Genomic DNA, 24,206 nt, shown 5'->3' with positions numbered 1-24,206 from the left:
GGGACGGTGCATCGGTGCTCCGCTGCCCTTACTGTGCACTTTCGTCCTCCTCACCCGACTCTGGGTGGAAGAACACGGGCACCAGCCCCTCCAGCGCATGGCAAGCGCGGCGAGGAAGGGCCACCCGATACCCGTTGTTCCCACTCTGGGGGATGTAAGTGGCCTCCGTGCCCTGCAGAGCGACGACTCCTTCATCCTCTTCCGAGACGGGCTCGGTATCAGGCCCGGAATCACTATCGTCTGTCCCTGCGTCAGGCGGGTTGCTGCCAGCTGCCGCAGCCTCCGGGCTCGCGACTCTCTCGGCCACTGTGACAAAGGGGTGTACGCCCGACAGGCCAGGTGCAGCGCGGTGCGCGGGCAGGGAGGACAGAGGCGGCATGGGGGCCAGAGGTAGACCGGGTCCCTCAGCCGCAACGGCCGGTCCCTCGGGGACACAGGGGCGTGGGTCACTCACCAGCTCCTCCATCATGGCCTCCATTCCATACACCCGTGCAACTGCAGCTACGTCCTCCACCTCCGCGGTCCACTGCTCCATCAGCCTGCAGATCTGGGTCCGGTAGTGTCGGCAGATCCCCGCCGTTCGGGCTCTCAGCCACGCCGCTGTTCCGGGCACCAGCTCGGTAGCCTCCGCATAGCTAGGTGGAGCGGACATTCTTTGCAGGGGTCAGCGGATCGTGGGGTCCCGGCGTCCTTATCTGTATAGCCGCGGCTACATGCGACCAGTCGCCATTTCGTCTCCCTTAGCCTCTTTCCGGCCCCTCCTCTATCGGGGCGGGGTTTTGGCCTTCGCGCCTCCACTACTCGAGAAGACGCTCGAGCAGGAACTTTTCGCGCCAAAGATGGCGGCTTCTGAAATTTTTTGGCCGGACACCTCCGGCGGTCACAAGGCGCACCTCTACCCAACGGCAGAGCGGTAAGATCCTGTTCGTGACGCCAAGTTGTCGCGGGCGGAGGAGGGGACGCCGCGCTCTCCCACTGCTCGGGTCTGGCTGCCGCTGCTGCGGCGGCCTGCTGCTGCTCGGTGGCTCGAGCGATGGGCCGGATCCCGGGGACTCGAGCGGCGCTCCTCGCCCGTGAGTGAAAAGGGATTGGTTTTTGGGATTGTTTATTGTCCGTGACGCCACCCACAGTTGTGGTGATTGTGTGGACACCACCGCTGCTCTGTATGGGGATCCCGGGAGCGGTGACAGGGAGCAGCAAAGTTGTTGGTTCTCCCCTCCGTGGGTAGGGGGTAGTTGTCCCGGGGCCCAGTGATGAGGTGGGTGATGAGGGATGGCGGGGCCGGTGCAGGGCTTGGTGGGGTGCAGGGACGTGGGGGCAGTGCTGTGCGTCACGGCACTGTGGTACTCACTCAGCCTGAGACGGGGACACAGTTCTCGGTAAAACACACGGCTGGAAAGACGGTTCCCACGGACGGCTGCTGTTGCTTTTCCCCAGTAGGTGACGGTGACGGTCCCTTTTCCTGCACCTAAGATGATGTTGGTAGCGATGGGTTCCCACCGGTAACCCGCTCCCCGATTTGGATATGGGCCGGAGGAGCCCCTCTTTGCCCGCAGGCGCTGGCCCTGAGAAACTGGTGCCTTGGCGGTGACGGTGTCTCTCTCTAACGGTTGGACTGTTGCCTTCAATCGGGACTTGGTTGTTGGGAGACCCAGAGGTCCCCTTCACCAACGGATTTGGCAAATTCACGGCAACTCCTAGCCTTGCCAGGATCCGAAAGGCCCCTGCCAATGGTGCTGGCTTCTCTTCGTATACCGCTCCGGTACCGCCGGGCCACCACCCATCCGCGGTCCTTTCGGCAACCTCCAAGCAGCCTCTCCTGCAGACAGTCACCGCCGTCTCCTAACCTTGCTGTTCTCAGTCCGGGGCACACACCCGGACCAACTTCAGGCTTTCAACTGTCAATTTCTCTGTCACTACTCTCACTGTCCTCCTTCTTCTTCCTCCTCCAAACTCTATCTGCCTGGTTTTCCCGCCTCCAGGGCTGTGAACTCCTCGGTGGGCGGAGCCAACCGCCTGGCCCACCCCCTGGTGTGGACATCAGCCCCTGGAGGAAGGCAACAAGGATTTTTGTGTAGCTTTGGTGTACCTATCTGGGGTGTAGGGTGTGGTGGTGTTATGACCTGTGACCCCTGGCTTGCCCAGGGCGTCACACATCCTCAACCCGAAAAGGTTCATCTTTGATGATACCTGCCTTCTTGTGACCCTGTTGGCTATTTGCCATGAAACGCTTGATTGTTCGGTGATCATGCTTCAAAAGTTTGGCAATTTTAAGACTGCTGTATCCCTCTGCAAGACATCTCACAATTTTAGACTTTTCAAAGCCCGTCAAATCTCTTTTCTGACCCATTTTGCCAAAGAAAAGGAAGTTGCCTAATAATTAAGCACACCCTATATAGGGTGTTGATGTCATTACACCACACCCCTCCTCATTACAGAGATGCACATCACCTGATTTACTTAATTGGTAGTTGGCTCTCAAGCCTATACAGCTTGGAGTAGGACAACATGTATAAAAAGTATCGTGATCAAAATACTCATTTGCCTAATAATTCTGCACACAGTGTAATTCTCTGCCGCATCAATATTTTCTGAGTCAGAATAATCTGTATTGTCTTCTGTTGAATCCATATCTGAGGAAATGATATTCACATAGCAAGGCCAGTGTCTTGGAGTAGAAGTAATATAGTAGAATAAAGTTGTAAACCAGCACCGCAAAAAGAAACATTTTAACTGGGTCTTTGTCTTTATTAAGTAACCATCTTTTGAAAAAGTAGATATAAAAAGTACATAGAAAAAAGATGTTTGTGACAAAAAATATGTATGGGACAACCTTCTTAAGTGATTCTGACTCATGTGAGTCCTTAGTCATAGGAATACTGCGTTTGTGATCTCTGACAATATATATTTAATTTCTCCAGAAATAAGTCCATGTTGTGAAGCTTAACCCCTTGAAAAATCTAATTGATATGCAAAATATAAATAATAAATAGAATTACAAAAATGCATATTGTAACCAGGACAATGATATCATCTGCCTCTAACAGCAGCAAGCAGAGACTAGCTCCACTCACTACTGTTAATAATTAAATGTCGCTGTCAATTTATGACAGAGGCATTTAAAGTGCGTGAACCAAGGGGCACACCATTCCACACTCCCACTGGTTCCTCCAGAACGTGATTGTGTTGTGCCGATAACAGCCCCCATTATGGCATTTATAAGAGACTCTGAATTCTACTGTACAATGCAATACTGTGGTATTGCAATAAAGAGTATGTCATCTGGTAATCACAGGTTACAGTCTTCTAAGGAGATTAAAAAATAAAATAAAAATTAACCCAAAAAATTTAAAAAATATAAAAAAAAAATATAAAAATTTGACATTTGAAAAATGTTCCCTATTGAAAATTAATAATTAAGACATTACATTTTACATCCTCGTGTACTTAAAAATCCTGTCTATTAAAATTTTAAATTAATAAACCCAATCAGTAAATGGCGTAACAAGAAAAAAATTAAAACGCCAGAATTGTGGTTATGCAATTGTAACACTCGCTGCTGGAGATGGTAAAGTGACGAGAAGGAGTGGACCCACTGGACCACAGGGGAGCCCTGGGCTTACACTTTAGTGGGAGGGACTTGACTAAGTGTCCACTGCGAGGCAGACGCCATGTGCCACTCCCAGGGCAGTGACCAGGACTGTGGCAGCTGACCGCCAGGGCAAGGACAGACACAGATGCAAACAGGCAGAGTCTCTAGTGTAGACATAGACCACCAGGATGGCTGAGGCAAGTAGCACAGCCAGGGAAGACAGGCACAGTCACTAGTATAGACAGGAACCACCAGGATGGCTGAGGCTGATACCACAGCAAGGGTGGACAGGCACAGTCACTTGTAAAGTCAAGGACCACCAAGATTGTTGTGGCTGAAAGCACGGCCAGGGCGGACAGGAGCAGTCAATATTTTAGACAAGAACCACCGGGACGGCTGAGGCAGGAAGCATGGCTAGGGCAGTCAGGCACAGTCACTAGTATAGACAGTAACCACCAGGATGGCTGAGGTAGGAAGCATGGCTAGAGCAGTCAGGCACAGTCACTAGTATAGACAGGAACCACCAGGACGGCCGAGGCTGAAAGCACGGCCAGGATGAACAGGCACAGTCACTAGTATATACAGGAACCACCGACACAGCTGAGGCTGATAGCACAACCAGGAAGGATAAGCACAGGTACGGTTTTAGACAGGAGCCACCAGGACGACTGAGATTGATAGTATCTCAATAATAATGTAAGCTGACTACGCAGCTCTGTCAAGTGAATAATGAAAACGTTACAGATCTTCTAAAATAGAGACAAAAGCATTTGTTTTTTAGAACCTCTGAATATTTGTTCACCACTTAAAAAAAATTATACGAGCTTGGCATCACTGTAGTCATACTGACTTGGAGAATCAAGAATCGTGTTGCCAGGTCATTTTCACCATACAATGAATGTTGTAAATACAAAACCCCAAAAAACTATTGCAGAGTTGTGTTTGTTTTTCATAATTTCACCATGCTTCCAATTTTGTATCTGCTTTCTTGTTTTTTTACCATTCATTGAATGGTAAAATAAATGGAACCATTCAAAGCTGAAACTCAGTCAGCAAAAAACAAGCCTTCGTTTGACTACATCATGGGAAGAATTTAAAATTTATGACTCCGGTAAGGGAGGAAAAAAACAAAAGCGCAAAAATGGAAAATCACTGTCAGGACCAGGTTAACTCAATGAATCCTCTACGTCAATGGAGATATACCGTATTTTTCGCTTTATAAGATGCACTTTTCCTCCCCAAAATTTGGGAGGAAAATGGGGGGTGCGTCTTACAAAGCAGTACCGGGGGGGGGGGTCCTGTCTGAGGCGATCGGGCGGCCGGGTGCCTGTGCTTGCGTGCGGCGGCAGCCGGGTACCCGTGGCTGTGTGCGGGCGGCAACGGGTGCTGTGTGGGGTCGGCAGCCGGGTACCTGTGCTTGCATGCGGTGGCAGCCGGGTACCCATGGCTGTGTGCGGGCGGCAGCCGGGTGCTGTGTGCGAGCGGCAGTCGGGTGCCCTCACACAGGCACCCGGCTGCCGCCCTCACACAGTCACCCAGCTGCCGCCCGCACATAGCCATGGGTACCCGGCTGCCACCGCACGCAAGCACAGGTACCCGGCGGCTTGTACGCAGGGTGGGCGGGCAGCCTGCTGGCTGCCACTCTGTGCATGCGGGGCGGGCGGCTGTGCAGCATGTTACCAGTTGTCCGCGGTCCCACTTTCAAATGATGGCGCCGGTGGAGCTCTTGGATGAGAGCTCCATCTGCGCACGCGCTGCTCCGGGAGTCAGTGCGTGCGCAGATGGAGCCCTTGGATGAGAGCTCCATCTGCGCATGCGTCGCTCCGGGTGCCATTACTTGAATCGGGACCGCGGACACACTCCACCACTGAGCAGTCCCTGCCGCTGCCACCACTGAGCAGTCGCCACCGCTCCCACCACTGAGCCGTCGCCGCTGCTGCCACCACTGAACCGGGACCGCGGACACACTCCACCACTGAGCAGTCCCTGCCGCTGCCACCACTGAGCAGTCGCCACCGCTCCCACCACTGAGCCGTCGCCGCCGCTGCCACCACTGAACCGGGACCACGGACACACTCCACCACTGAGCAGTCGCCGCCGCTCCCACCACTGAGCCGTCGCCGCCGCCACCACTGAACCGGGACCGCGGACACTCACTGCACCGGCCTGCTGCACGGCTCACCCGCCACGCAGCTGCCGCCACCACGGACCCCACGGCTCCTGCCACCGCGGACGCCACCGCGCCTGCAACCACGGACGCCACGGCACCTGCAACCACGGACCCCGCTGCCACTGACCTGCCGCGCCTGCCAGCACAACCTGTGCCTCCTGTGACCCCGCTTCACCACCACTGCTGCCCCCCTCCGGTAAGAGAACACCGGAGTATAAGACGGACCCCATTTTTCTTTTTTTTACCTTTTTTTATGTCTAAGTTTGGGGTGCGTCTTATATTCCGGTGCGTCTTATAAAGCGAAAAATACGGTAGATATCCAGCTATTTATTTCTATCTGTTATTATAATTCAATTAGAATTAAGAATTAAACCCCATGATATAATTTTACCTGGTTTAGGATCAACCCTGTAAGCCTTAATATTTAATTTAGTAGCAACATTGATAATATTGTTCTCTAACGAATTGCAGTTTTGTAAGAAATCCTTGGAATTACCATCTAAGCAAAGGCAAAAAGTTGGTGCAAAGAGGTTTTTAACCATGCCGAAGCATTCTGCCCTACCCTGCATTACATTTACCAGGTCTCATATATATTTGAATGGCCTCCAAGTAATACTACATAATTCCTGGGGGCATGTACGGGTGAAACCTCTCCAGAGGACAACCTCATTGAGAAGACCACTATCCATCTAAACCTGATTTTTCTGAGATGATTTTTAAGTTTACATCGTTTGTATGTGTTCTTTCATTTGGTGTATTTGTAGTCAACAGAAATAGTGGATTCCAAAATTGGGTGGGGTCAGGTTTTAACAGAAATGTGTGAAGCAGCTATATTTTTCAAATGAAAAGAAAAAAAAAATGGAGTAACCGATATATTTTATAGACTCCAGAATTTAGTCATAAGAAATAACATATACAGTATCTCAGCAATAATCTTCCGTTTTATCTGTCCTGTTTGGCCAGCGATTCACCTTAACATTACATCTTTTGAAACCATAAATTCCATTCCTTTTGTTTAATTTCTTTTGAAGCTCCTATTGAAATGGTGTTTTACATAGTTTTACTACAGAACTTATCTTTATGTGCCTGATAATATCATGTGCACTTTATATGAATTAAATATTTTGCATATCTTTTTATTTCTGTTTCTAGAAGCAATGGAGATGTCACAGAGAAGTGATGATGGAATTTCAAATCGAGCATTTAATGCAGAGGTAAGTGGCATTGACCTCACTAACAAACAGTAAATGATTACAGGGGATTTCTGGAGTCATGCAGATAAAGCTCAATCATTGTATAATGCCCTTAAAGAGGACCCGTCGCTGTTCCTGACATTTCTGTTTTAGTCTTTTTCCCATTAAATAACAATTCTGGAACATCATTTCTTAGACATTTAACATTGTGCTATTCCTCCAATATTCTCCTAGAAACTTATTAATGAAGTGACAACTGGCTGTTACTATTGCCCTTGGTAAAGGGTGTGTCCATACATAGCGTATATGGCTAGAACTGATTGGACTTTGTAGGGACACACCCCCAAGTGTTAACACTTACTCTCCTCAGCATGGAAATTGCAACACCAAGTCGGAAATGTCATGGAATTATGGAAATTACAGGACTGATGGACGATAATGATATACAAATCATGAAAAAATGGAAACCAAATTTACAAATATTTTTCAGCATTGTGTATGGGCACCATGTGAAAAAAACAACTATTTACACACTATAACCCGCTAATAATGATGCTATTAATAGTTGTCTGAGAATGAGAAATGCTCTGCCATGTTGAAAGCACTTAACAGAGAGTGGCAGAGCAGCGTATTTCCAAGCCGCGCCAATGACTGCCCGATCATGAAGATTTGAAGATTAATGTAGCTTTATTTGTGCACTGGTCAACGCGTTTCGGGAGACTCAGCTCCCTTCCTCAGGACAGTCAGGCAAAGAACATTAAATCTGCAGTAGAGCAGATGCTTACAACATTATATACCATAGCGATGACATCATGATCCACCACTTTTTAGAAAAAATCGGCGTGAATCTATACATTTAAGGCAACCAAATGACGTAGTATATTGTATTCACAAAATTTCAAGTAAAAAATCTCATCATCGCTTTTCTTATCCCAAGGATTAAAAAATAATGAATAAAAAAATTACTAATAAAAAAGTGTGTGTGAAAGTGTTTGATAATGTAAAACCACCAAAAATAATTAAGTGTCAGTCTATGAGTAACCCATGTTTTGTTTTGAACACCGTATATAGTGTCATGTGTTAACAAACCAAGGATATCAGATTGCCTGTGAAGAGCGTGCAGCCGCTTGTGCCACTATTCATGGTTTTCAGAATGTGTCAGAAAAAGAAGGAGAAGAAGAAATAACTGTTGTTTAAACAGTGTAGAAATCACGGAACAGGGGGGCAGAAAAAATAGAAAAAATTTTTGTGTTGTATCATAACTGAAATTTTTTTTCGATACAACACACAAAAAATTTTTTTTTCTATTTTTTCTGCCCCCCTGTTCCATGATTTCTACACTGTTTAAACAACATACAAACTTGGATATGATTTTTATTCATATCTATACACATGGAAACAATAGCACACCCTGCTGACACAGTTTTACAAACACCTTGCTTTTCCAATTTCTATACACTTATGTTAGTGGTTTGCACTCATAGTTGATAAGGGTATTTACACATAATTTCCCCCTTTGATTTAAAGGGGTAATAATATATTTCATTTTCCCGTTTTTCTGCTGCTTGTTTTCCTTTCCTCGGTGTATCCTTGGGTGAAACCCCCCCCCCTTTTTCATCAAGAACACTACCTGTGCTTATCCTTCCTGGTTGTGCTATCTTTGGAGGGACATGACAGTTGATTACAGTTTTAATCAAGGGCAGGTCTTTGGGAAAGTAATGAACCCCAGAAGAAATATCTGTGATGTGACTGAACCCCAATGTTTGCTTTTGGTGAACAGAGCCGTTCGACTATAGTTTCAGAGCTTTTCGTCCACATATATCTAATAGCTTAGTAAAAAGACAAAATGAAAACAAAAATCGTAAAATGCTTTAAAAATAAGTCTCCATATCTTCTAATTGTTAATTTCTTTAAATAGAAAAGCAAGATTCAATTTTGTGATAAGAAAAATGTAACTGGGCTCCATCTTTAAGTTTTCTAAAAGCAAACGATAAATGGATGTTTTCATACTTGCTACTGCTTTAATTGTCAACTAAATACATAAATATCTTAATGTGCTTGATGATTAACTATTACTGAGCCCCCAAATCATAATTCAGACTTCCACGAAACACTCTTTGAGTACAGTCCGTGATGTATGACCTACTCGTGAGTCTCCTTACCTGAACTCAACAGCTTCATATATGTTGAGAGCAGGAGACCCTTGGCCAGTCCATGCATTTCTCTGGCTTTACTATAGTAGTGGTAAGAAAGGGTAGTTCAGACATCTCATCCAATAATGTTATCCTAGAAACCTAGACTATACTGTTACATTATGATCGATTGAAGTCTAATATCAAGTAAATGGAACTGAGCTTCAGTTTACAGAAAATTGGATGGATGTAGCATACTGTATCTGTACGGGTAAACATTGATCGTAACCAGCGGAGATCAACTCATCCCGCAGGCTCTTCAATCAGCTTAACCTTGCACTCCAAATGCATTTTTTATCTTGAATGATAGGGACGCTCGTTGCAATATATTCTTGCTGTCTAAACAGTCTGCTGATCACCCGCAAAACGAACAAAACGCTCATTAATCAGGTGAAAATATGTATTCACAAAAGATTATCATGCTTCTCACCACATCGTCCTGTATATACAAATCAGGTAATGTAAACCCAATGTAAGGACTTGTGATGGTCCAGACCATTGATCATATTGTATTCTATAACCTGATCTACTCTATAACTCTACCTACTTTACCTTTAGGTTGCAATTTAGTCCAGTTTATGTCATGTAAAAAAGTATGCAATATTTGACTTGTACATTCATTGTACTTTGTTTTCTGTTTATAAGGTGAATGATGAAAAATCAGATGAGAATTATGATGATGTGGAGAATATAAAAAAAATGCCAGATGACTTTTATGATGATGTTGGAATTAGCAATAAAAAAACTAAAAATCAATCTCAATCAAATTTCTTAAGGTAAGCATACACACATAACTTCCATATATTTCCTATATAAGTACATAATCCAAATGCATGTTGACCAAAAGAAATAATGCAATTTATTCATTTGAAACATTATGAAAGCAGCTATAACAAATATATTTAATAAGATGGCCAGGTTTAACCACCTCACTGATAGTATTTGTACATAATATACAGCAGGCACACGTTTCTAACAGCAGCTGTCAATCTATCAATCTCTGACAGCAACATTTAAGATTTGTGATTTGGGAGAAGAGGTTGTGTTCTGGCACCCATTGGACTGCCAAAAGGTTCAAAGGGCAGTTATGGGTCTACTGAAAGCCCTTGTTGATGTCAACTTGGACCTCTTCTTGGCCTGTGGCTAGTCTTCATAGAAGATTAGTATTTTCATAATTTCCTTTGATACTATGGTATAGCAAGGGAGCGTGCACGTGATCAAAACAATTGCAACTTTAAGTCCCTGAGAGAGAGGAAAAAAGTAACAAGCAATTTGTAAATGTTTTGAAAATTAAAAAAAAATGAAAAAAATAAAACCCCCAAACCAACAACGTAAAGCTTAAATTCTGCCATTTTTTTCCCTATAGGCTCACTTGGCTTGTGGTATATCTTTATTCTTAGTATATTCTCAAGTAATCCAATATAATATGCAAATGATTAAATGATCATAGGCTCAACTCCACTATGAAGACTAAAAAATAAGTAAAAAGTCATTTTAGAATATAAATAAATTCCTAAAATTTCAATTCCTTCCCTGCTCTTTTTCCCAATACAAGAAGAAAAAAATACAATGAAAATTGAGGAATTAAACCGCACTTGTGCAGGATACTGAGGGCTGGTTAAGGTCTTGTAAGAATGGTTTTGTTAACACAGGTGGTGCTTTACGCTGCAGCAGTAGCGTAGCTAGCGGGGGCAGAGGGGGCGGTTGCCCCGGGCCCCGTGCTCAGAGGGGGCCCACTAGGAGCTTATGAGCTGTGAGTGCTGCAGGGGCAGATCAAAAACTCTTGTCCAAATGACGAAAATACATGCTAGTGGTACTGCCAGGACCTGCGATGATGTCGTGCCCATGTGACCGAGTGGGAGGAGCCACAGTTGCCAGTCAGAAGCAAGCATCAGGAGATACTGATTTCTGAAGGAGATGCAGGGTGAGTGGCATATGTGGGATGCAGATTGTGACAGAATAGTGTTAGGGGTGCAGGGTGTATGAGAGAGGGGTAAGTTGGGGTACAGGCTGTGTGACATATAGGGATACAGACAGGGCCAGATCTAGGTTTTTGTATCTCAGTGGGCCCCATCCTCACGTAGACACGTACATACAGTCATACGTACATAGACATACCGGATTATAAGACGCACTTTTTCTCCCAAAAATTTGGGAGGAATAACAAGGGGTGTGTCTTAAAATCCAAATGTAGCTTACCGGGGGCAGGTGGAGAGGGGTCATAGGAGGCAGGGGCAATGCTATGTGGTGTGCAGTGTGGTTCTTCTCTGTGCGTCAGGCAGTGCGGCTCTGCATTGTGCGGCACAGCGGGACTCGGCTCTGTGCAGCTCACTCTGTTCTGCAGCGTGGCTCTGCTCTGTACGGCGTGGCTCTGCATTGTGCGGCTCGCTCTGCATTGTGCGGCACAGTGGAGCTTGGCTCTGTGCAGCTCGCTCTGTTCTGCAACGTGGCTCTGCTCTGTACGGCTCGCTCTGCATTGTGCGGCACAGTGGAGCTCGGCTCTGTGCAGCTTACTCTGTTTTGCAGCGTGGCTCTGCTCTGTATGGCTCGCTCTGCAGTGTGCGGCACAGTGGAGCTCGGCTTTGTGCAGCTTACTCTGTTTTGCAGCGTGGCTCTGCTCTGTACGGCTCGCTCTGCATTGTGCGGCACAGTGGAGCTCGGCTTTGTGCAGCTTACTCTGTTTTGCAGCGTGGCTCTGCTCTGTATGGCTCGCTCTGCAGTGTGCGGCACAGTGGGGCTCGGCTCTGTGCGGCTCGCTCTGTTCTGCAGTGGATCTGCTCTGTACGGCGCGGCTCTGCTCAGTGTGGGGCTCCTGTGCTCGGCAGGCAGTAAGGCACTGGCCATTTTAAAGATGTCCGCGGTGCGCAGATGGGGCTCTCGGCTCAAGCTCTCATCTGCGCACGTGCGGGCTCCAGTCACAATTGTTTGAAGAAGCCCTCACCGCCAACATCTTCAGAATGGCCAGTGCCTTACTGCTTGCTGCACAGAGCAGCCCCGCACAGAGCAGAACCGCGGCGAGCAGAGCAGCCCTGCACAGAGCAGATCCATGCCGAACAGAGCAGCTCCGCACAGAGCAGATCAGCCATGCAGTGAGTATCTGGGACCTCCTCTATACCACTCACAGAATCGCCGTACTTCTGGGACCTCCGTTCCTCTGTCAGCCCCCCTCCCTGGTAAGACACCACCAGATTATAATACAGATCTCATATTTTTTTTCCTCCAAATTTGGGGAGCATCTTATAATCCGGTGCGTCTTAAAAAATGAAAAATACGTTATCATGTGACTCAGGGAACATCATAGACTATGTTTGACAGGAAAATTTAATCCCGTGCTTTACAGTTACTCTCCAAAAAACATGCCTCCATTAAAGTCAATGGAGCTGCAAGCTATAGGTTATTAATAGCAGCTGTGATTGGTTGCTTTAGGAATGAACGACATTCTAAGTATAAGAAGCTTATGTGTGAGGTCGGTGGGGAGACGGATAGAGACAGACAGACATAGGCACAGACAGAGTAAAGGCTGCTTTACACGGTACGACCGATTGTGCAATTTCACAATCGATCGTACCCGCCCCCGTCCTTTTTGCGTCACGGGCAAATCGCTGCCCGTGTCGCACAAAGTCGTTAATTCCCTGTCACACGCACTTACCTCTCGTGCGACCACGCTGTGGGCGGCGAACGTCCACTTCCTGGAGTGGGAGGGACGTTCGGCGTCACAGCGATGTCACACGGCCGCCGGCCAATGGAAGCGGAGGGGCGGAGATGAGTGTGACGTAAACATCCCACCCACCTCCTTCCTTCACATAGCCGGCGGCGGCCGCGTGATGCAGGTGAGCCGCTGTTCATCGTTCCCGGGGTGTCACACGGAGCGACGTGTGCTACCCCGGAAACAATGAACAACTAAATTAAACGATATTATGGAACCTAGCGACCAGTACACGACTCACGATTTGTGAGCGATACTGCGTCGCTAGGAGGTGTCACACAGGCCGGCATCGCCAGCGATGCCGGATGTGCGTCACAAAAACCGTGACCCCGACGATCTATCGCACGATAGATTGTCTGGTGTAAAGCAGCCTTAAGAGGCAGACAGGGAAAGAAACAGACAGAAAGAGAGACAGGGAAAGAGATAGAGACAGCCAGACAGTCAAAGAGACAGAGTCACACAGACAGGGAAAGACACAGACAGGGAAAGAGACAGACAGACCTGGAAAGAGAAAGAGACAGACAGACGGGGAAAGAGACAGACAGACGGGGAAAGAGACAGCCCTGGAAAGAGACAGGCGGGCAAAGAGACAGCATGGCAAAGAGACAGCCGGGCAAAAAGACAGCCCTGGAAAGAGACAGCCCTGGAAAGAGACAGACGGGGAAAGAGAGAGACAGACAGACACACACATAGAGACAGACAGACACAGAGATGGAGAAAGATAGACTGATACAAATACAGACAGAGAGATAGAAACAGACAGACAGACAGACAGACAGGCATAGACACAGACAGACAAGGAAAGACACAGACAGAGAGACAGACAGACAGCGACACACAGACAGAGACTGGGAGAGAGACAGAGAGACAGTTACTATCCTGGGCAATGTCCGAGTACTACAGCTAGTTTTTTATAAAGAAAGACAGTGTGGCGGCCAAATCATGGTGGAGGGACGGTGCAGTGGTTGTAGTATATGAGAGGCACAATGTGGAGACCATGTGTCATTAGGGGGACAGTGTAGGGGTCACTTTTTGGTCAGGGAGCATACTGGTGCAAATATTTTTTCAGGTGCACAGTATAAGGGTTTTTTAGTGCACAGCATGTGCGGATATTTTTTATTTAGATGTAATAATGACACTAATATTTTTAGGGCATCATGTTGGGATATGTTGTAGAAAACCAGAGAAAATGGAAGTCTGCGGAAAGAAGCTGTGTGCATCCAAAGTCATCAAGTCGTCTGGATCACACGAAGAAGAATGGGTTGAGACAAAGCAAATCAAAGAAGAAGTCACCAATATGGTACCTAGATCTAAGGGAGCATTTATACTGGACAATCCCTGCATTTAAAGGGAATCTGTCACCAGGTTTTTTGCTCCCATATCTGAGAGCAGCATAATGTAGAGATAGAAACCATGATTCCAGAGATGTGTCACTTACTGAGCTGTTTGCTGTCATTTTGATAAAATAATGTTTTCTCTGCTGCAGATCTAGCAGTTATACAGAGCTCATGAATATGCTGGACTACCTGCAGCATGCCAAGTAGTCGTGTAATGATAAAATTACTGATTAATCAGAAGTAGGTTATCAAAACTACACTGAGCAGGTCAGTAAGTGACACATCGCTGGAATCAGGATCTCTGCCCCTACATTACGCTGGTCTCAGATTTGAGGGCAAAAACCTGGTGACAGATTTCTTTCAAATGATAGTCGACCGTTTGGTTATATGAAGCCAATGGACAGTTCTTTAATGGCCTGTGACTGCAGACTTGTGAATTCTCATAGCATGCACACAGTGAGCTGTCATGATTTTCCAGTGCCGGTGGTGAGAGCGGCCGTCATGTGACCACAAGAGTGCGATTTGCATTCTTTTAGCCACATCTGCATGAGGTTTTAGTCTGACTTATTGGTAGGGTATGTAATCAATTTATGTGCTTAGAACAGCATGAACGCCAACTACGGCCGCTACACTTAACTGTACCAGTCTACGCATGCATGCTGCAATTTTTTTTTTTCTCAGACCACTCGGTTCGAGCACAAAATCGAACATGTACACTGCCTCATTGGATAACATTGGTCCGAGTGCGATCCAATATTATGTTGGATCGCACATGGACCAAAAAAAAGATTGTCTACACAAGCTATTAGGCTGAGACACCATAGTTGTAAATATGGTTACCTGGTTAGAGGCCCACTCAGACGTTTCGCCCCCTCTGAGCTGAACCCCTAGCTACGCCTCTGCGCTGCAGGTATTGCTATAGATACAGGCCAGCCGAATTGAGCCTTTTACCTAACCGCTGGGTACACATATCAGCCCCCCACTTGTTTTTATACGCGTTTTCCTATTATGTCACTTTGTAATAATGATGTGTCTGATGAAGGGGAGGTTTGTAACTCCCAAAATGTGCAGCTTCTACTTTTACTATTAGTCTTTTAATTCTTTTAATTGTTCCTTTAAAACAAACTTTTTAAAAAAAAAAAACTTGTACAGAATGTTAAACAGACTAGTCTAAGAAGAATCCACCCTCTAGCATTTATTCTTAACCATGGCATCTAACTAATCAAACTGCTACAAAGTGAACTAACTCGAGCCCACTCCATAAACTCTCTGTGCCCAACTGACCTACGAGATATTTACACTACCCGGCCACAAAATGGTTAAAAGGGTTGTGTAGAAAACCTATGGGAATTTCAAAAGTAAAAATGAGCTGGTCTCCAAATTAGGATCATCTAATATTCTGGAGGAGAGCTGCTGTAAAGGATATGTGCACATGGCGTCTTTTAGACACGGCGCAACCGCCAAACTCTCTCAGGTGAATCCATTTCACCTGAAGGTCAGTTTTCCTAAAGCAGCTTCATGGGCCCAAATTGCTGATATTCTTGCAGCGGCACCAGTAGCATAGCTACCGGGGGGATGGGAAGGCTAAGGGGGCGATCACAGGGGCCCACCCAGAGCTACTCAACTTTTAATTGCATTGGTGTGCATTGCACACAGATTCAGTTTAACAATGTGGTGGAACAGGGAAACCTGATCTCCTTGCACTACCGCTCTCCATTATATAGACCGCAGGTCAATTTAGGCCTGCTGTCTACAGGACCATTACTTTTGGCATAATAGGTTAAATGTTCCTTGACTGGGATTTGTGTTTTATAATTTCAGAAGCATTACTGGTAGCAATCAGGACAATAATTCCTGCATACTTACTCATGCCATATAGTATGCATTATGATTGGATATTGTAATTGTTTTACTAGGTTGTGCACTTAGACCATAACATTTACAGCAAGTAGGGTATATGCTATTAAAAATTGAAATCTCGTCACCATTTATTAGCAAATTACTTCACTGAGAACATATCTTTACAGTCTGGCACCTGATGCCAAAGCAAATACATTATTAGGATGCAATAAATGAGGCATAATTGACCTTGATAAGAATATCTATTACGTGCAAAGTCGCTAATCAGACCACATTCAGAATATTGCATTAAACGTTAAGTATCAGTGCAGAGCTTGAGTGGGTTTAAAGGTGAATAACTAAACTAATAACTGGAATAGGTTTATTGCAACTTCCAAAAATATTCCTAGTGTTATTTAGTTTGAAAAAAATACATCTGACGGGTGACCTAAAACTGTGTAAAAAATATCTCGTGTCACTACGATAAACAATAGATTTTTCAGCAGTTTCTAATGATAATATGCAGGCCAGTGAGTATATTGGGATAAAATACACACTGTAGTTCAGAAGCCATGCTCAATAAATAAAGCAATGCAGCTGGAAAGTTATTCTACTTTTACTGTAGATTAGACTGATATATAAACTCTAAACTAAACTTTGATAAAACTGTAGAAGCTTTATGGGAATCTGTCAGCAGCTTTTTGACACCTAATCTGAGATTAGCAAAATGTAGGGATGAAGATTTCACCATTTTATGTGCAGTAGTTATGAGCAAGCACTGCCATGCTCGGGTGCTCGGTACTCGTAACAAGCATTTTGACTCTCGGATGGGCTCGACTTGTTTTTCAACTATAATGGAAGTCTATGAGGAACTCAAGCATTTTTCCAGAAGATCTTCCGAAAAAAATCTTGAGTTCCCCATTGACTTCCATTATACTCAATAAACCGGTCTGGGTCGAGCCTGTCCGAGTGTCAAAATGCTCGTTATGAGTGCGGAGCATGGTAGTGCTCGCTCATCACTAATCAACAGGAGATTATCACTGGAGAACTACCTACTGCCATATAGTCCTCAATATTTATGAGCTCTGTGTAACCATGCCCCTACCACTGATTAGTAGCTTTCTGCCTATGCATAATGTACACAGAAAGCTGTCAATCAGGGATATAGGTGGGGTTATGCAGAGCTCATTATTCAGAGAACTGGCAGATCTGAAGCAGATAACACAGTGATTTTATCAAATGACAGCAAGCAGCCCTGTAAGTGATACATCGCTGGGATAACAGTGATTAACTGGGATTACATTATGCTGCTCTTAGATAGCATGTCATAAACCTGCTGCTAGATTCTCTCAAATGTGCCTTTACTAATATTTTAACATTACCCCAAATTGATCTAGACTCAAGCTGTTATAGGCATGGCAGAGCAGAATGTACCGTATATATCAGGGGTGGGCAATTCATTTTCCCATGGGGCCGCATGAGAAATTGGGATGGTTTTAGAGGGCCGGACTAATATAATTAACTCGGTTCTACATATATATATATATATATATATATATATATATATATATATATATATATATATACACACACACACACACACACACACAAACACGCATATATACTGTGCGTGTATAATATATATACACATACACACAATGTATACATACACACAATCCCCATATACTACATCACTACACCCGCCACATACTACACCTGTAATATACATCAGTATACACTACACCTGTAATAAACTACACCTCTATATACCATACCACTATATATTACATCACTACACCCCTATATACACCTGTAATATGCTACATCACTATATACTACACCTGTAATAAACTGCACCACTACACCCCTATATACACCTGTAATATGCTACATCACTATATACTACAACTGTGATAACCTACATCACTACACCCCTATATACTACACTTGTATTATACTACATCACTACACCCCTATATACTACACTTGTATTATATTACATCACTACACCCCTATATACTACACTTGTATTATACTACATCACTACACCCCTATATACTACACTTGTATTATACTACATCACTACACCCCTATATACTACACTTGTATTATACTACATCACTACACCCCTATATACTACACTTGTATTATACTACATCACTACACCCCTATATACTACACTTGTATTATACTGCATCACTACACCCCTATATACTACACTTGTATTATACTACACTCCTATATACTACACCTGTATTATACTACACTACTACACCCCTATAAACACCTGTATTATACTACACCACTACACCTGTAATATACTACACCACTACACCCCATATACACCTGTAATATACTACACCACTACACCCTTATATACACCTGTAATATACTACACCACTACACCCCTATATACACCTGTATAATACAGGTGTATATAGGGGTGTAGTGGTGTAGTATAATAGAGGTGTATATAGGGGTGTAGTATAATACAGGTGTATATAGGGGTGTAGTATAATACAGGTGTATATAGGGGTGTAGTATAATACAGGTGTATATAGGGGTGTAGTGGTGTAGTATAATACAGGTGTATATAGGGGTATAGTATATTACAGGTGTATATAGGGGTGTAGTGGTGTAGTATAATACAGGTGTATATAGGGGTGTAGTATTATACTACACTCCTATATACACCTGTATTATACTACACCACTACACACCTATAAAACTACACCACTACACCCCCCCCATATACCACACCTGTAAAACTACATTCCCATATACTAAACCACTACACCCCAAATATTTGTCAAAAGTTACCCCTCTCCCCCAGCCCCCCGCCTGCCCGCCCCCATTGTCCCCGCAGGTTACTAGTAACCACTCACCTCTCTTCTTATCGTTCCCGTCCTCAGACACCTCCGTACGAGCCCCCCGCTGAGCTGCTTCTCCTTCATATGGCCAGGCTGCGCCGACGCTGTATTCCTAGGAGCCCCCGCCGCTGCCTCTCTCCATACGGCCCCCGCCTCTGCAGCTTCTCCTGCTGGGCGGGAACTTTTCAAATGACACACGCGCGCCGTACTGACGATATCAGGGCGCGCGTGTGTCACAGAGAAAAGTGTCGGGCAAGGAACAGAGGAGAGATTCCTGCGTTCCGCTGCCTACACTGTGCGGAGCTTCAGGATCTGTCCTCTGTTTCCTACCCGACACGCAGCGTGTGATGAGGGTCAGGGCCGGCTCCAGGTTTTTGTGGGCCCCGGGCGGAAGAGTCCCAGTGGGCCCCATCAACACGCAGACACACATACGTACACATACATATTTAAAGACAAACTCACAAAAATACATATAGAACGGACACATCTATACAGCCATATACATACATAGATACACATTATACATGCCTACAGACACACAGCTCTGCTGCATACATACAGACACACATAGCTCTGCTACAAAAAGCATAGCTCTGCTACAGACACACATAGCTCTGCTACAGACACACATAGCTCTGCTACAGACACACATAGCTCTGCTACAGACACACATAGCTCTGCTACATACATACATAGCTCTGCTACATACATACACACATAGCTCTGCTACATACATACACACATAGCTCTGCTACATACATACACACATAGCTCTGCTACATACATAGCTCTGCTACATACATACACATAGCTCTGCTACATACAGACACACATAGCTCTGCTACATACATAGCTCTGCTACATACAGACACACATAGCTCTGCTACATACAGACACACATAGCTCTGCTACATACAGACACACATAGCTCTGCTACATACAGACACACATAGCTCTGCTACATACAGACACACATAGCTCTGCTACATACAGACACACATAGCTCTGCTACATACATACACACATAGCTCTGCTACATACATACACACATAGCTCTGCTACATACATACACACATAGCACTGCTACATACACACATAGCACTGCTACATACAGACACACATAGCTCTGCTACATACAGACACACATAGCTCTGCTACATACATACACACATAGCTCTGCTACATACATACACACATAGCACTGCTACATACACACATAGCACTGCTACATACAGACACACATAGCTCTGCTACATACAGACACACATAGCTCTGCTACATACATACACACATAGCTCTGCTACATACATACACACATAGCACTGCTACATACACACATAGCACTGCTACATACAGACACACATAGCTCTGCTACATACAGACACACATAGCTCTGCTACATATATACATACATACACATTGCTCTGCTACATACACACATAGCTCTGCTACATACATACACACATAGCTCTGCTACATACATACACACATAGCTCTGCTACATATATACATACATACACACATAGTTCTGCTACATATATACATACAGACAGACACACACGCGGCTCTGGGGCCCAGCACATACGGCACCGGGGAGGAAGGGGGGTTTGCAGGGAATACACCTAGGGGGGGAGAAGAACCCATACAGCTCACCAGGGCCCATAAATCGGGGGTGGGGAGGGCACATACCGCTCAGGTCACGGTGGAGAGGGGGCCCACACAGAGCCGGAAAGAAGCACTGTGCTGGGGGTCGCTGGCTGGCACTGCAACTCTCATCTGTGGGATAAGCAGGACGCTGGCCGGTAGCTCCGCCCACAGATTAAGTTCAACCAGGAAGTCTTTGCTCCTTAAAGGGACGGCGCTGCAGATTCCTGCCGAGGACTGCGGTCCCCGGAATTCGGCCCGGGGGCAGCATAACTAAGGCGAGTGGGCCCTGGCCAAGGGTCACCAGAACTGACGATGCCGAGTGGGCCCCCCCGGCTCTCCAGGGCCCCGGCATTTGCTCGGGCACTGATGAGGGCAATCTGACCACGCGCCTCCCGGAGCCTGGACCTCCGGACAACAGGTCAGAGCTCTCATCAGTGACCGGCCAGCAAGGACGCCCTGAGCCAGGCGGGCCGGTCACAGAGAGTAGGCGGGCCGGATGTGGCCTGCGGGCCGTCCCTTGCCCAGGTCTGGTATATATACATACATACAGTTAGGTCCAGAAATATTTGGACAGTGACACAATTTTCGCGAGTTGGGCTCTGCATGCCACCACATTGGATTTGAAATGAAACCTCTACAACAGAATTCGGGTGCAGATTGTAACGTTTAATTTGAAGGTTTGAACAAAAATATCTGATAGAAATTGTAGGAATTGAACACATTTCTTTACAAACACTCCACATTTTAGGAGGTCAAAAGTAATTGGACAAATAAACCAAACCCAAACAAAATATTTTTATTTTCAATATTTTGTTGCGAATCCTTTGGAGGCAATCACTGCCTTAAGTCTGGAACCCATGGACATCACCAAACGCTGGGTTTCCTCCTTCCTAATGCTTTGCCAGGCCTAGACAGCCGCAGCCTTCAGGTCTTGCTTGTTTGTGGGTCTTTCCGTCTTAAGTCTGGATTTGAGCAAGTGAAATGCATGCTCAAATGGGTTAAGATCTGATGATTGACTTGGCCATTGCAGAATGTTCCACTTTTTTGCACTCATGAACTCCTGGGTAGCTTTGGCTGTATGCTTGGGGTCATTGTCCATCTGTACTATGAAGCGCCGTTCGATCAACCTTGCGGCATTTGGCTGAATCTGGGCTGAAAGTATATCCCGGTACACTTCAAAATTCATCCGGCTACTCTTGTCTGCTGTTATGTCATCAATAAACACAAGTGACCCAGTGCCATTGAAAGCCATGCATGCCCATGCCATCACGTTGCCTCCACCATGTTTTACAGAGGATGTGGTGTGCCTTGGATCATGTGCCGTTCCCTTTCTTCTCCAAACTTTTTTCTTCCCATCATTCTGGTACAGGTTGATCTTTGTCTCATCTGTCCATAGAATACTTTTCCAGAACTGAGCTGGCTTAATGAGGTGTTTTTCAGCAAATTTAACTCTGGCCTGTCTATTTTTGGAATTGATGAATGGTTTGCATCTAGATGTGAACCCTTTGTATTTACTTTCATGGAGTCTTCTCTTTACTGTTGACTTAGAGACAGATACACCTACTTCACTGAGAGTGTTCTGGACTTCAGTTGATGTTGTGAACGGGTTCTTCTTCACTAAAGAAAGTATGCGACGATCATCCACCACTGTTGTCATCCGTGGACGCCCAGGCCTTTTTGAGTTCCCAAGCTCCCCAGTCAATTCCTTTTTTCTCAGAATGTACCCGACTGTTGATTTTGCTACTCCAAGCATGTCTGCTATCTCTCTGATGGATTTTTTCTTTTTTTTCAGCCTCAGGATGTTCTGCTTCACCTCAATTGAGAGTTCCTTAGACCGCATGTTGTCTGGTCACAGCAACAGCTTCCAAATGCAAAACCACACATCTGTAATCAACCCCAGACCTTTTAACTACTTCATTGATTACAGGTTAACGAGGGAGACACCTTCAGAGTTAATTGCAGCCCTTAGAGTCTCTTGTCCAATTACTTTTGGTCCCTTGAAAAAGAGGAGGCTATGCATTACAGAGCTATGATTCCTAAACCCTTTCTCCGATTTGGATGTGAAAACTGTCATATTGCAGCTGGGAGTGTGCACTTTCAGCCCATATTATATATATAATTGTATTTCTGAACATGTTTTTGTAAACAGCTAAAATAACAAAACTCGTGTCACTGTCCAAATATTTCTGGACCTAACTGTATGTATGTGTGTATGTCCGGGATTGGCATCTGCACCGTCGCAGCTACAGCCTCAAAATTTTGTACACTCACACGTCTGGACTCCGAGAGTGTCATAGGCTATATTGTGAGGCAAAATTTTAACCCCGCGCGTTCCAATTTACCAATATATTTTGCCCCTATCTACATAATGGGGAAAAAGTGAAACAAAAAGTGTATCCGCACCGTCACATTTACAATCAAGAAATTTTGCACAGACACCTCATGTGACCCAGGGAACGTCGTAGACTATGTTTTGACAGGAAAATTTAGCCCGCGCTTTACAGTTACTCTCCAAAAAACATGCCTCCATTAAAGTAAATGGAGCCTTGAACTACAGGTTATTAGTAGGAGCTGTGAGTGGTTGCTATAAGAACAAAAGACATTCATAGTATAAGAAGCTTATATGTGATGTAATAAGATGTTGGTGGGGAGACGGATAGAGAGAGACAGACAGAGAGACAGACAGAGACAGAGAGACAGACCTGGGAAAGAGACAGAGAGATAGAGACAGACAGTGAAAGAGACAAACGGTGAAAGAGACAGACAGAAACAGACGGTGAAAGAGACAGAGATAGATGGTGAAAGAGACAGACAGAGACAGACGGTGAAAGAGACAGACAGAGACAGACCTGGAAAGAGACAGACCTGGAAAAAGACAGATGGGAAAAGAGACAGATGGGAAAGAGATAGATGGGGGAAGAGACAGACAGACATCAGACAGGGACAGAGACAGGCAAATAGGGAAGGAGGAGACAGCCAGAGAGACAGACAAAAATAGATGGGGAAAGACACAGACCTTGATAGAGACAGATGGGGAAAGAGACAGAGAAATAAAGACAGACAAGGAAAGAGACAGACAGAGACAGGCAGACAGGGAAAGAGACAGACAGGAAAAGACACAGACAAAGAGACGGGGAGACAGGCAGAGAAAGAGACAGACCTGGGAAAGAGACAGACCTAGAAAGAGATAGATGGGGAAAGAAACAGAGAGATAGAGACAGACAAAAAAAGAGACAAGCAGACGGGGAAAGAGACAGACGGGGAAAGAGACAGACGGGGAAAGAGACAGACGGGGAAAGAGACAGACGGGGAAAGAGACAGACGGGGAAAGAGACAGACTGGGAAAGAGACAGACCTGGAAAGAGACAGACGGAGCACAATACTTGGCCAATTTAGTTAAATCTGTGTGGAATATTTGTGGTGTTGAAATATATGTTGTGAAATGCTTCTATTAGCTTAGTTTTTGCCTTTTAATAATTACATTTCTATCTATTTGTTTTGTGGTTTTTGTGTGCAGAATAAATTTTTGTTAATGCATTCTATTTTGTTAACAACAGTTAGTAACCCGGGCGGAGCCGGGTAGTACAGCTAATATATATATATATATATATATATATATATATATATATATATATATATATGTATATATATATATAAAAA

General features: G+C 45.2%; 1 protein-coding gene across 2 annotated transcripts in view; it reads left to right on the top strand.

The window, feature by feature from the left end:
* The window catches only part of SLC28A1 (solute carrier family 28 member 1), a 300,208-nt gene that overhangs the window by 30,071 nt on the left and 245,931 nt on the right, over positions 1-24,206 (top strand). For both annotated transcript variants that reach the window (XM_075345491.1, XM_075345490.1), the window contains exons 2-3: positions 6,915-6,976; positions 9,793-9,923. In XM_075345491.1, the coding sequence (XP_075201606.1) occupies positions 6,920-6,976; positions 9,793-9,923 (188 nt within the window). In that variant the 5' untranslated portion in view covers positions 6,915-6,919. The remainder of the gene's footprint in view (positions 1-6,914; positions 6,977-9,792; positions 9,924-24,206) is intronic.

Source organism: Anomaloglossus baeobatrachus, chromosome 4 (genome assembly GCF_048569485.1).
Source record: "Anomaloglossus baeobatrachus isolate aAnoBae1 chromosome 4, aAnoBae1.hap1, whole genome shotgun sequence".
NCBI lineage: Eukaryota > Metazoa > Chordata > Amphibia > Anura > Aromobatidae > Anomaloglossus > Anomaloglossus baeobatrachus.
Note: the sequence above shows the minus strand (reverse complement) of the source record. Positions and strands in the feature narration are given on the sequence as shown.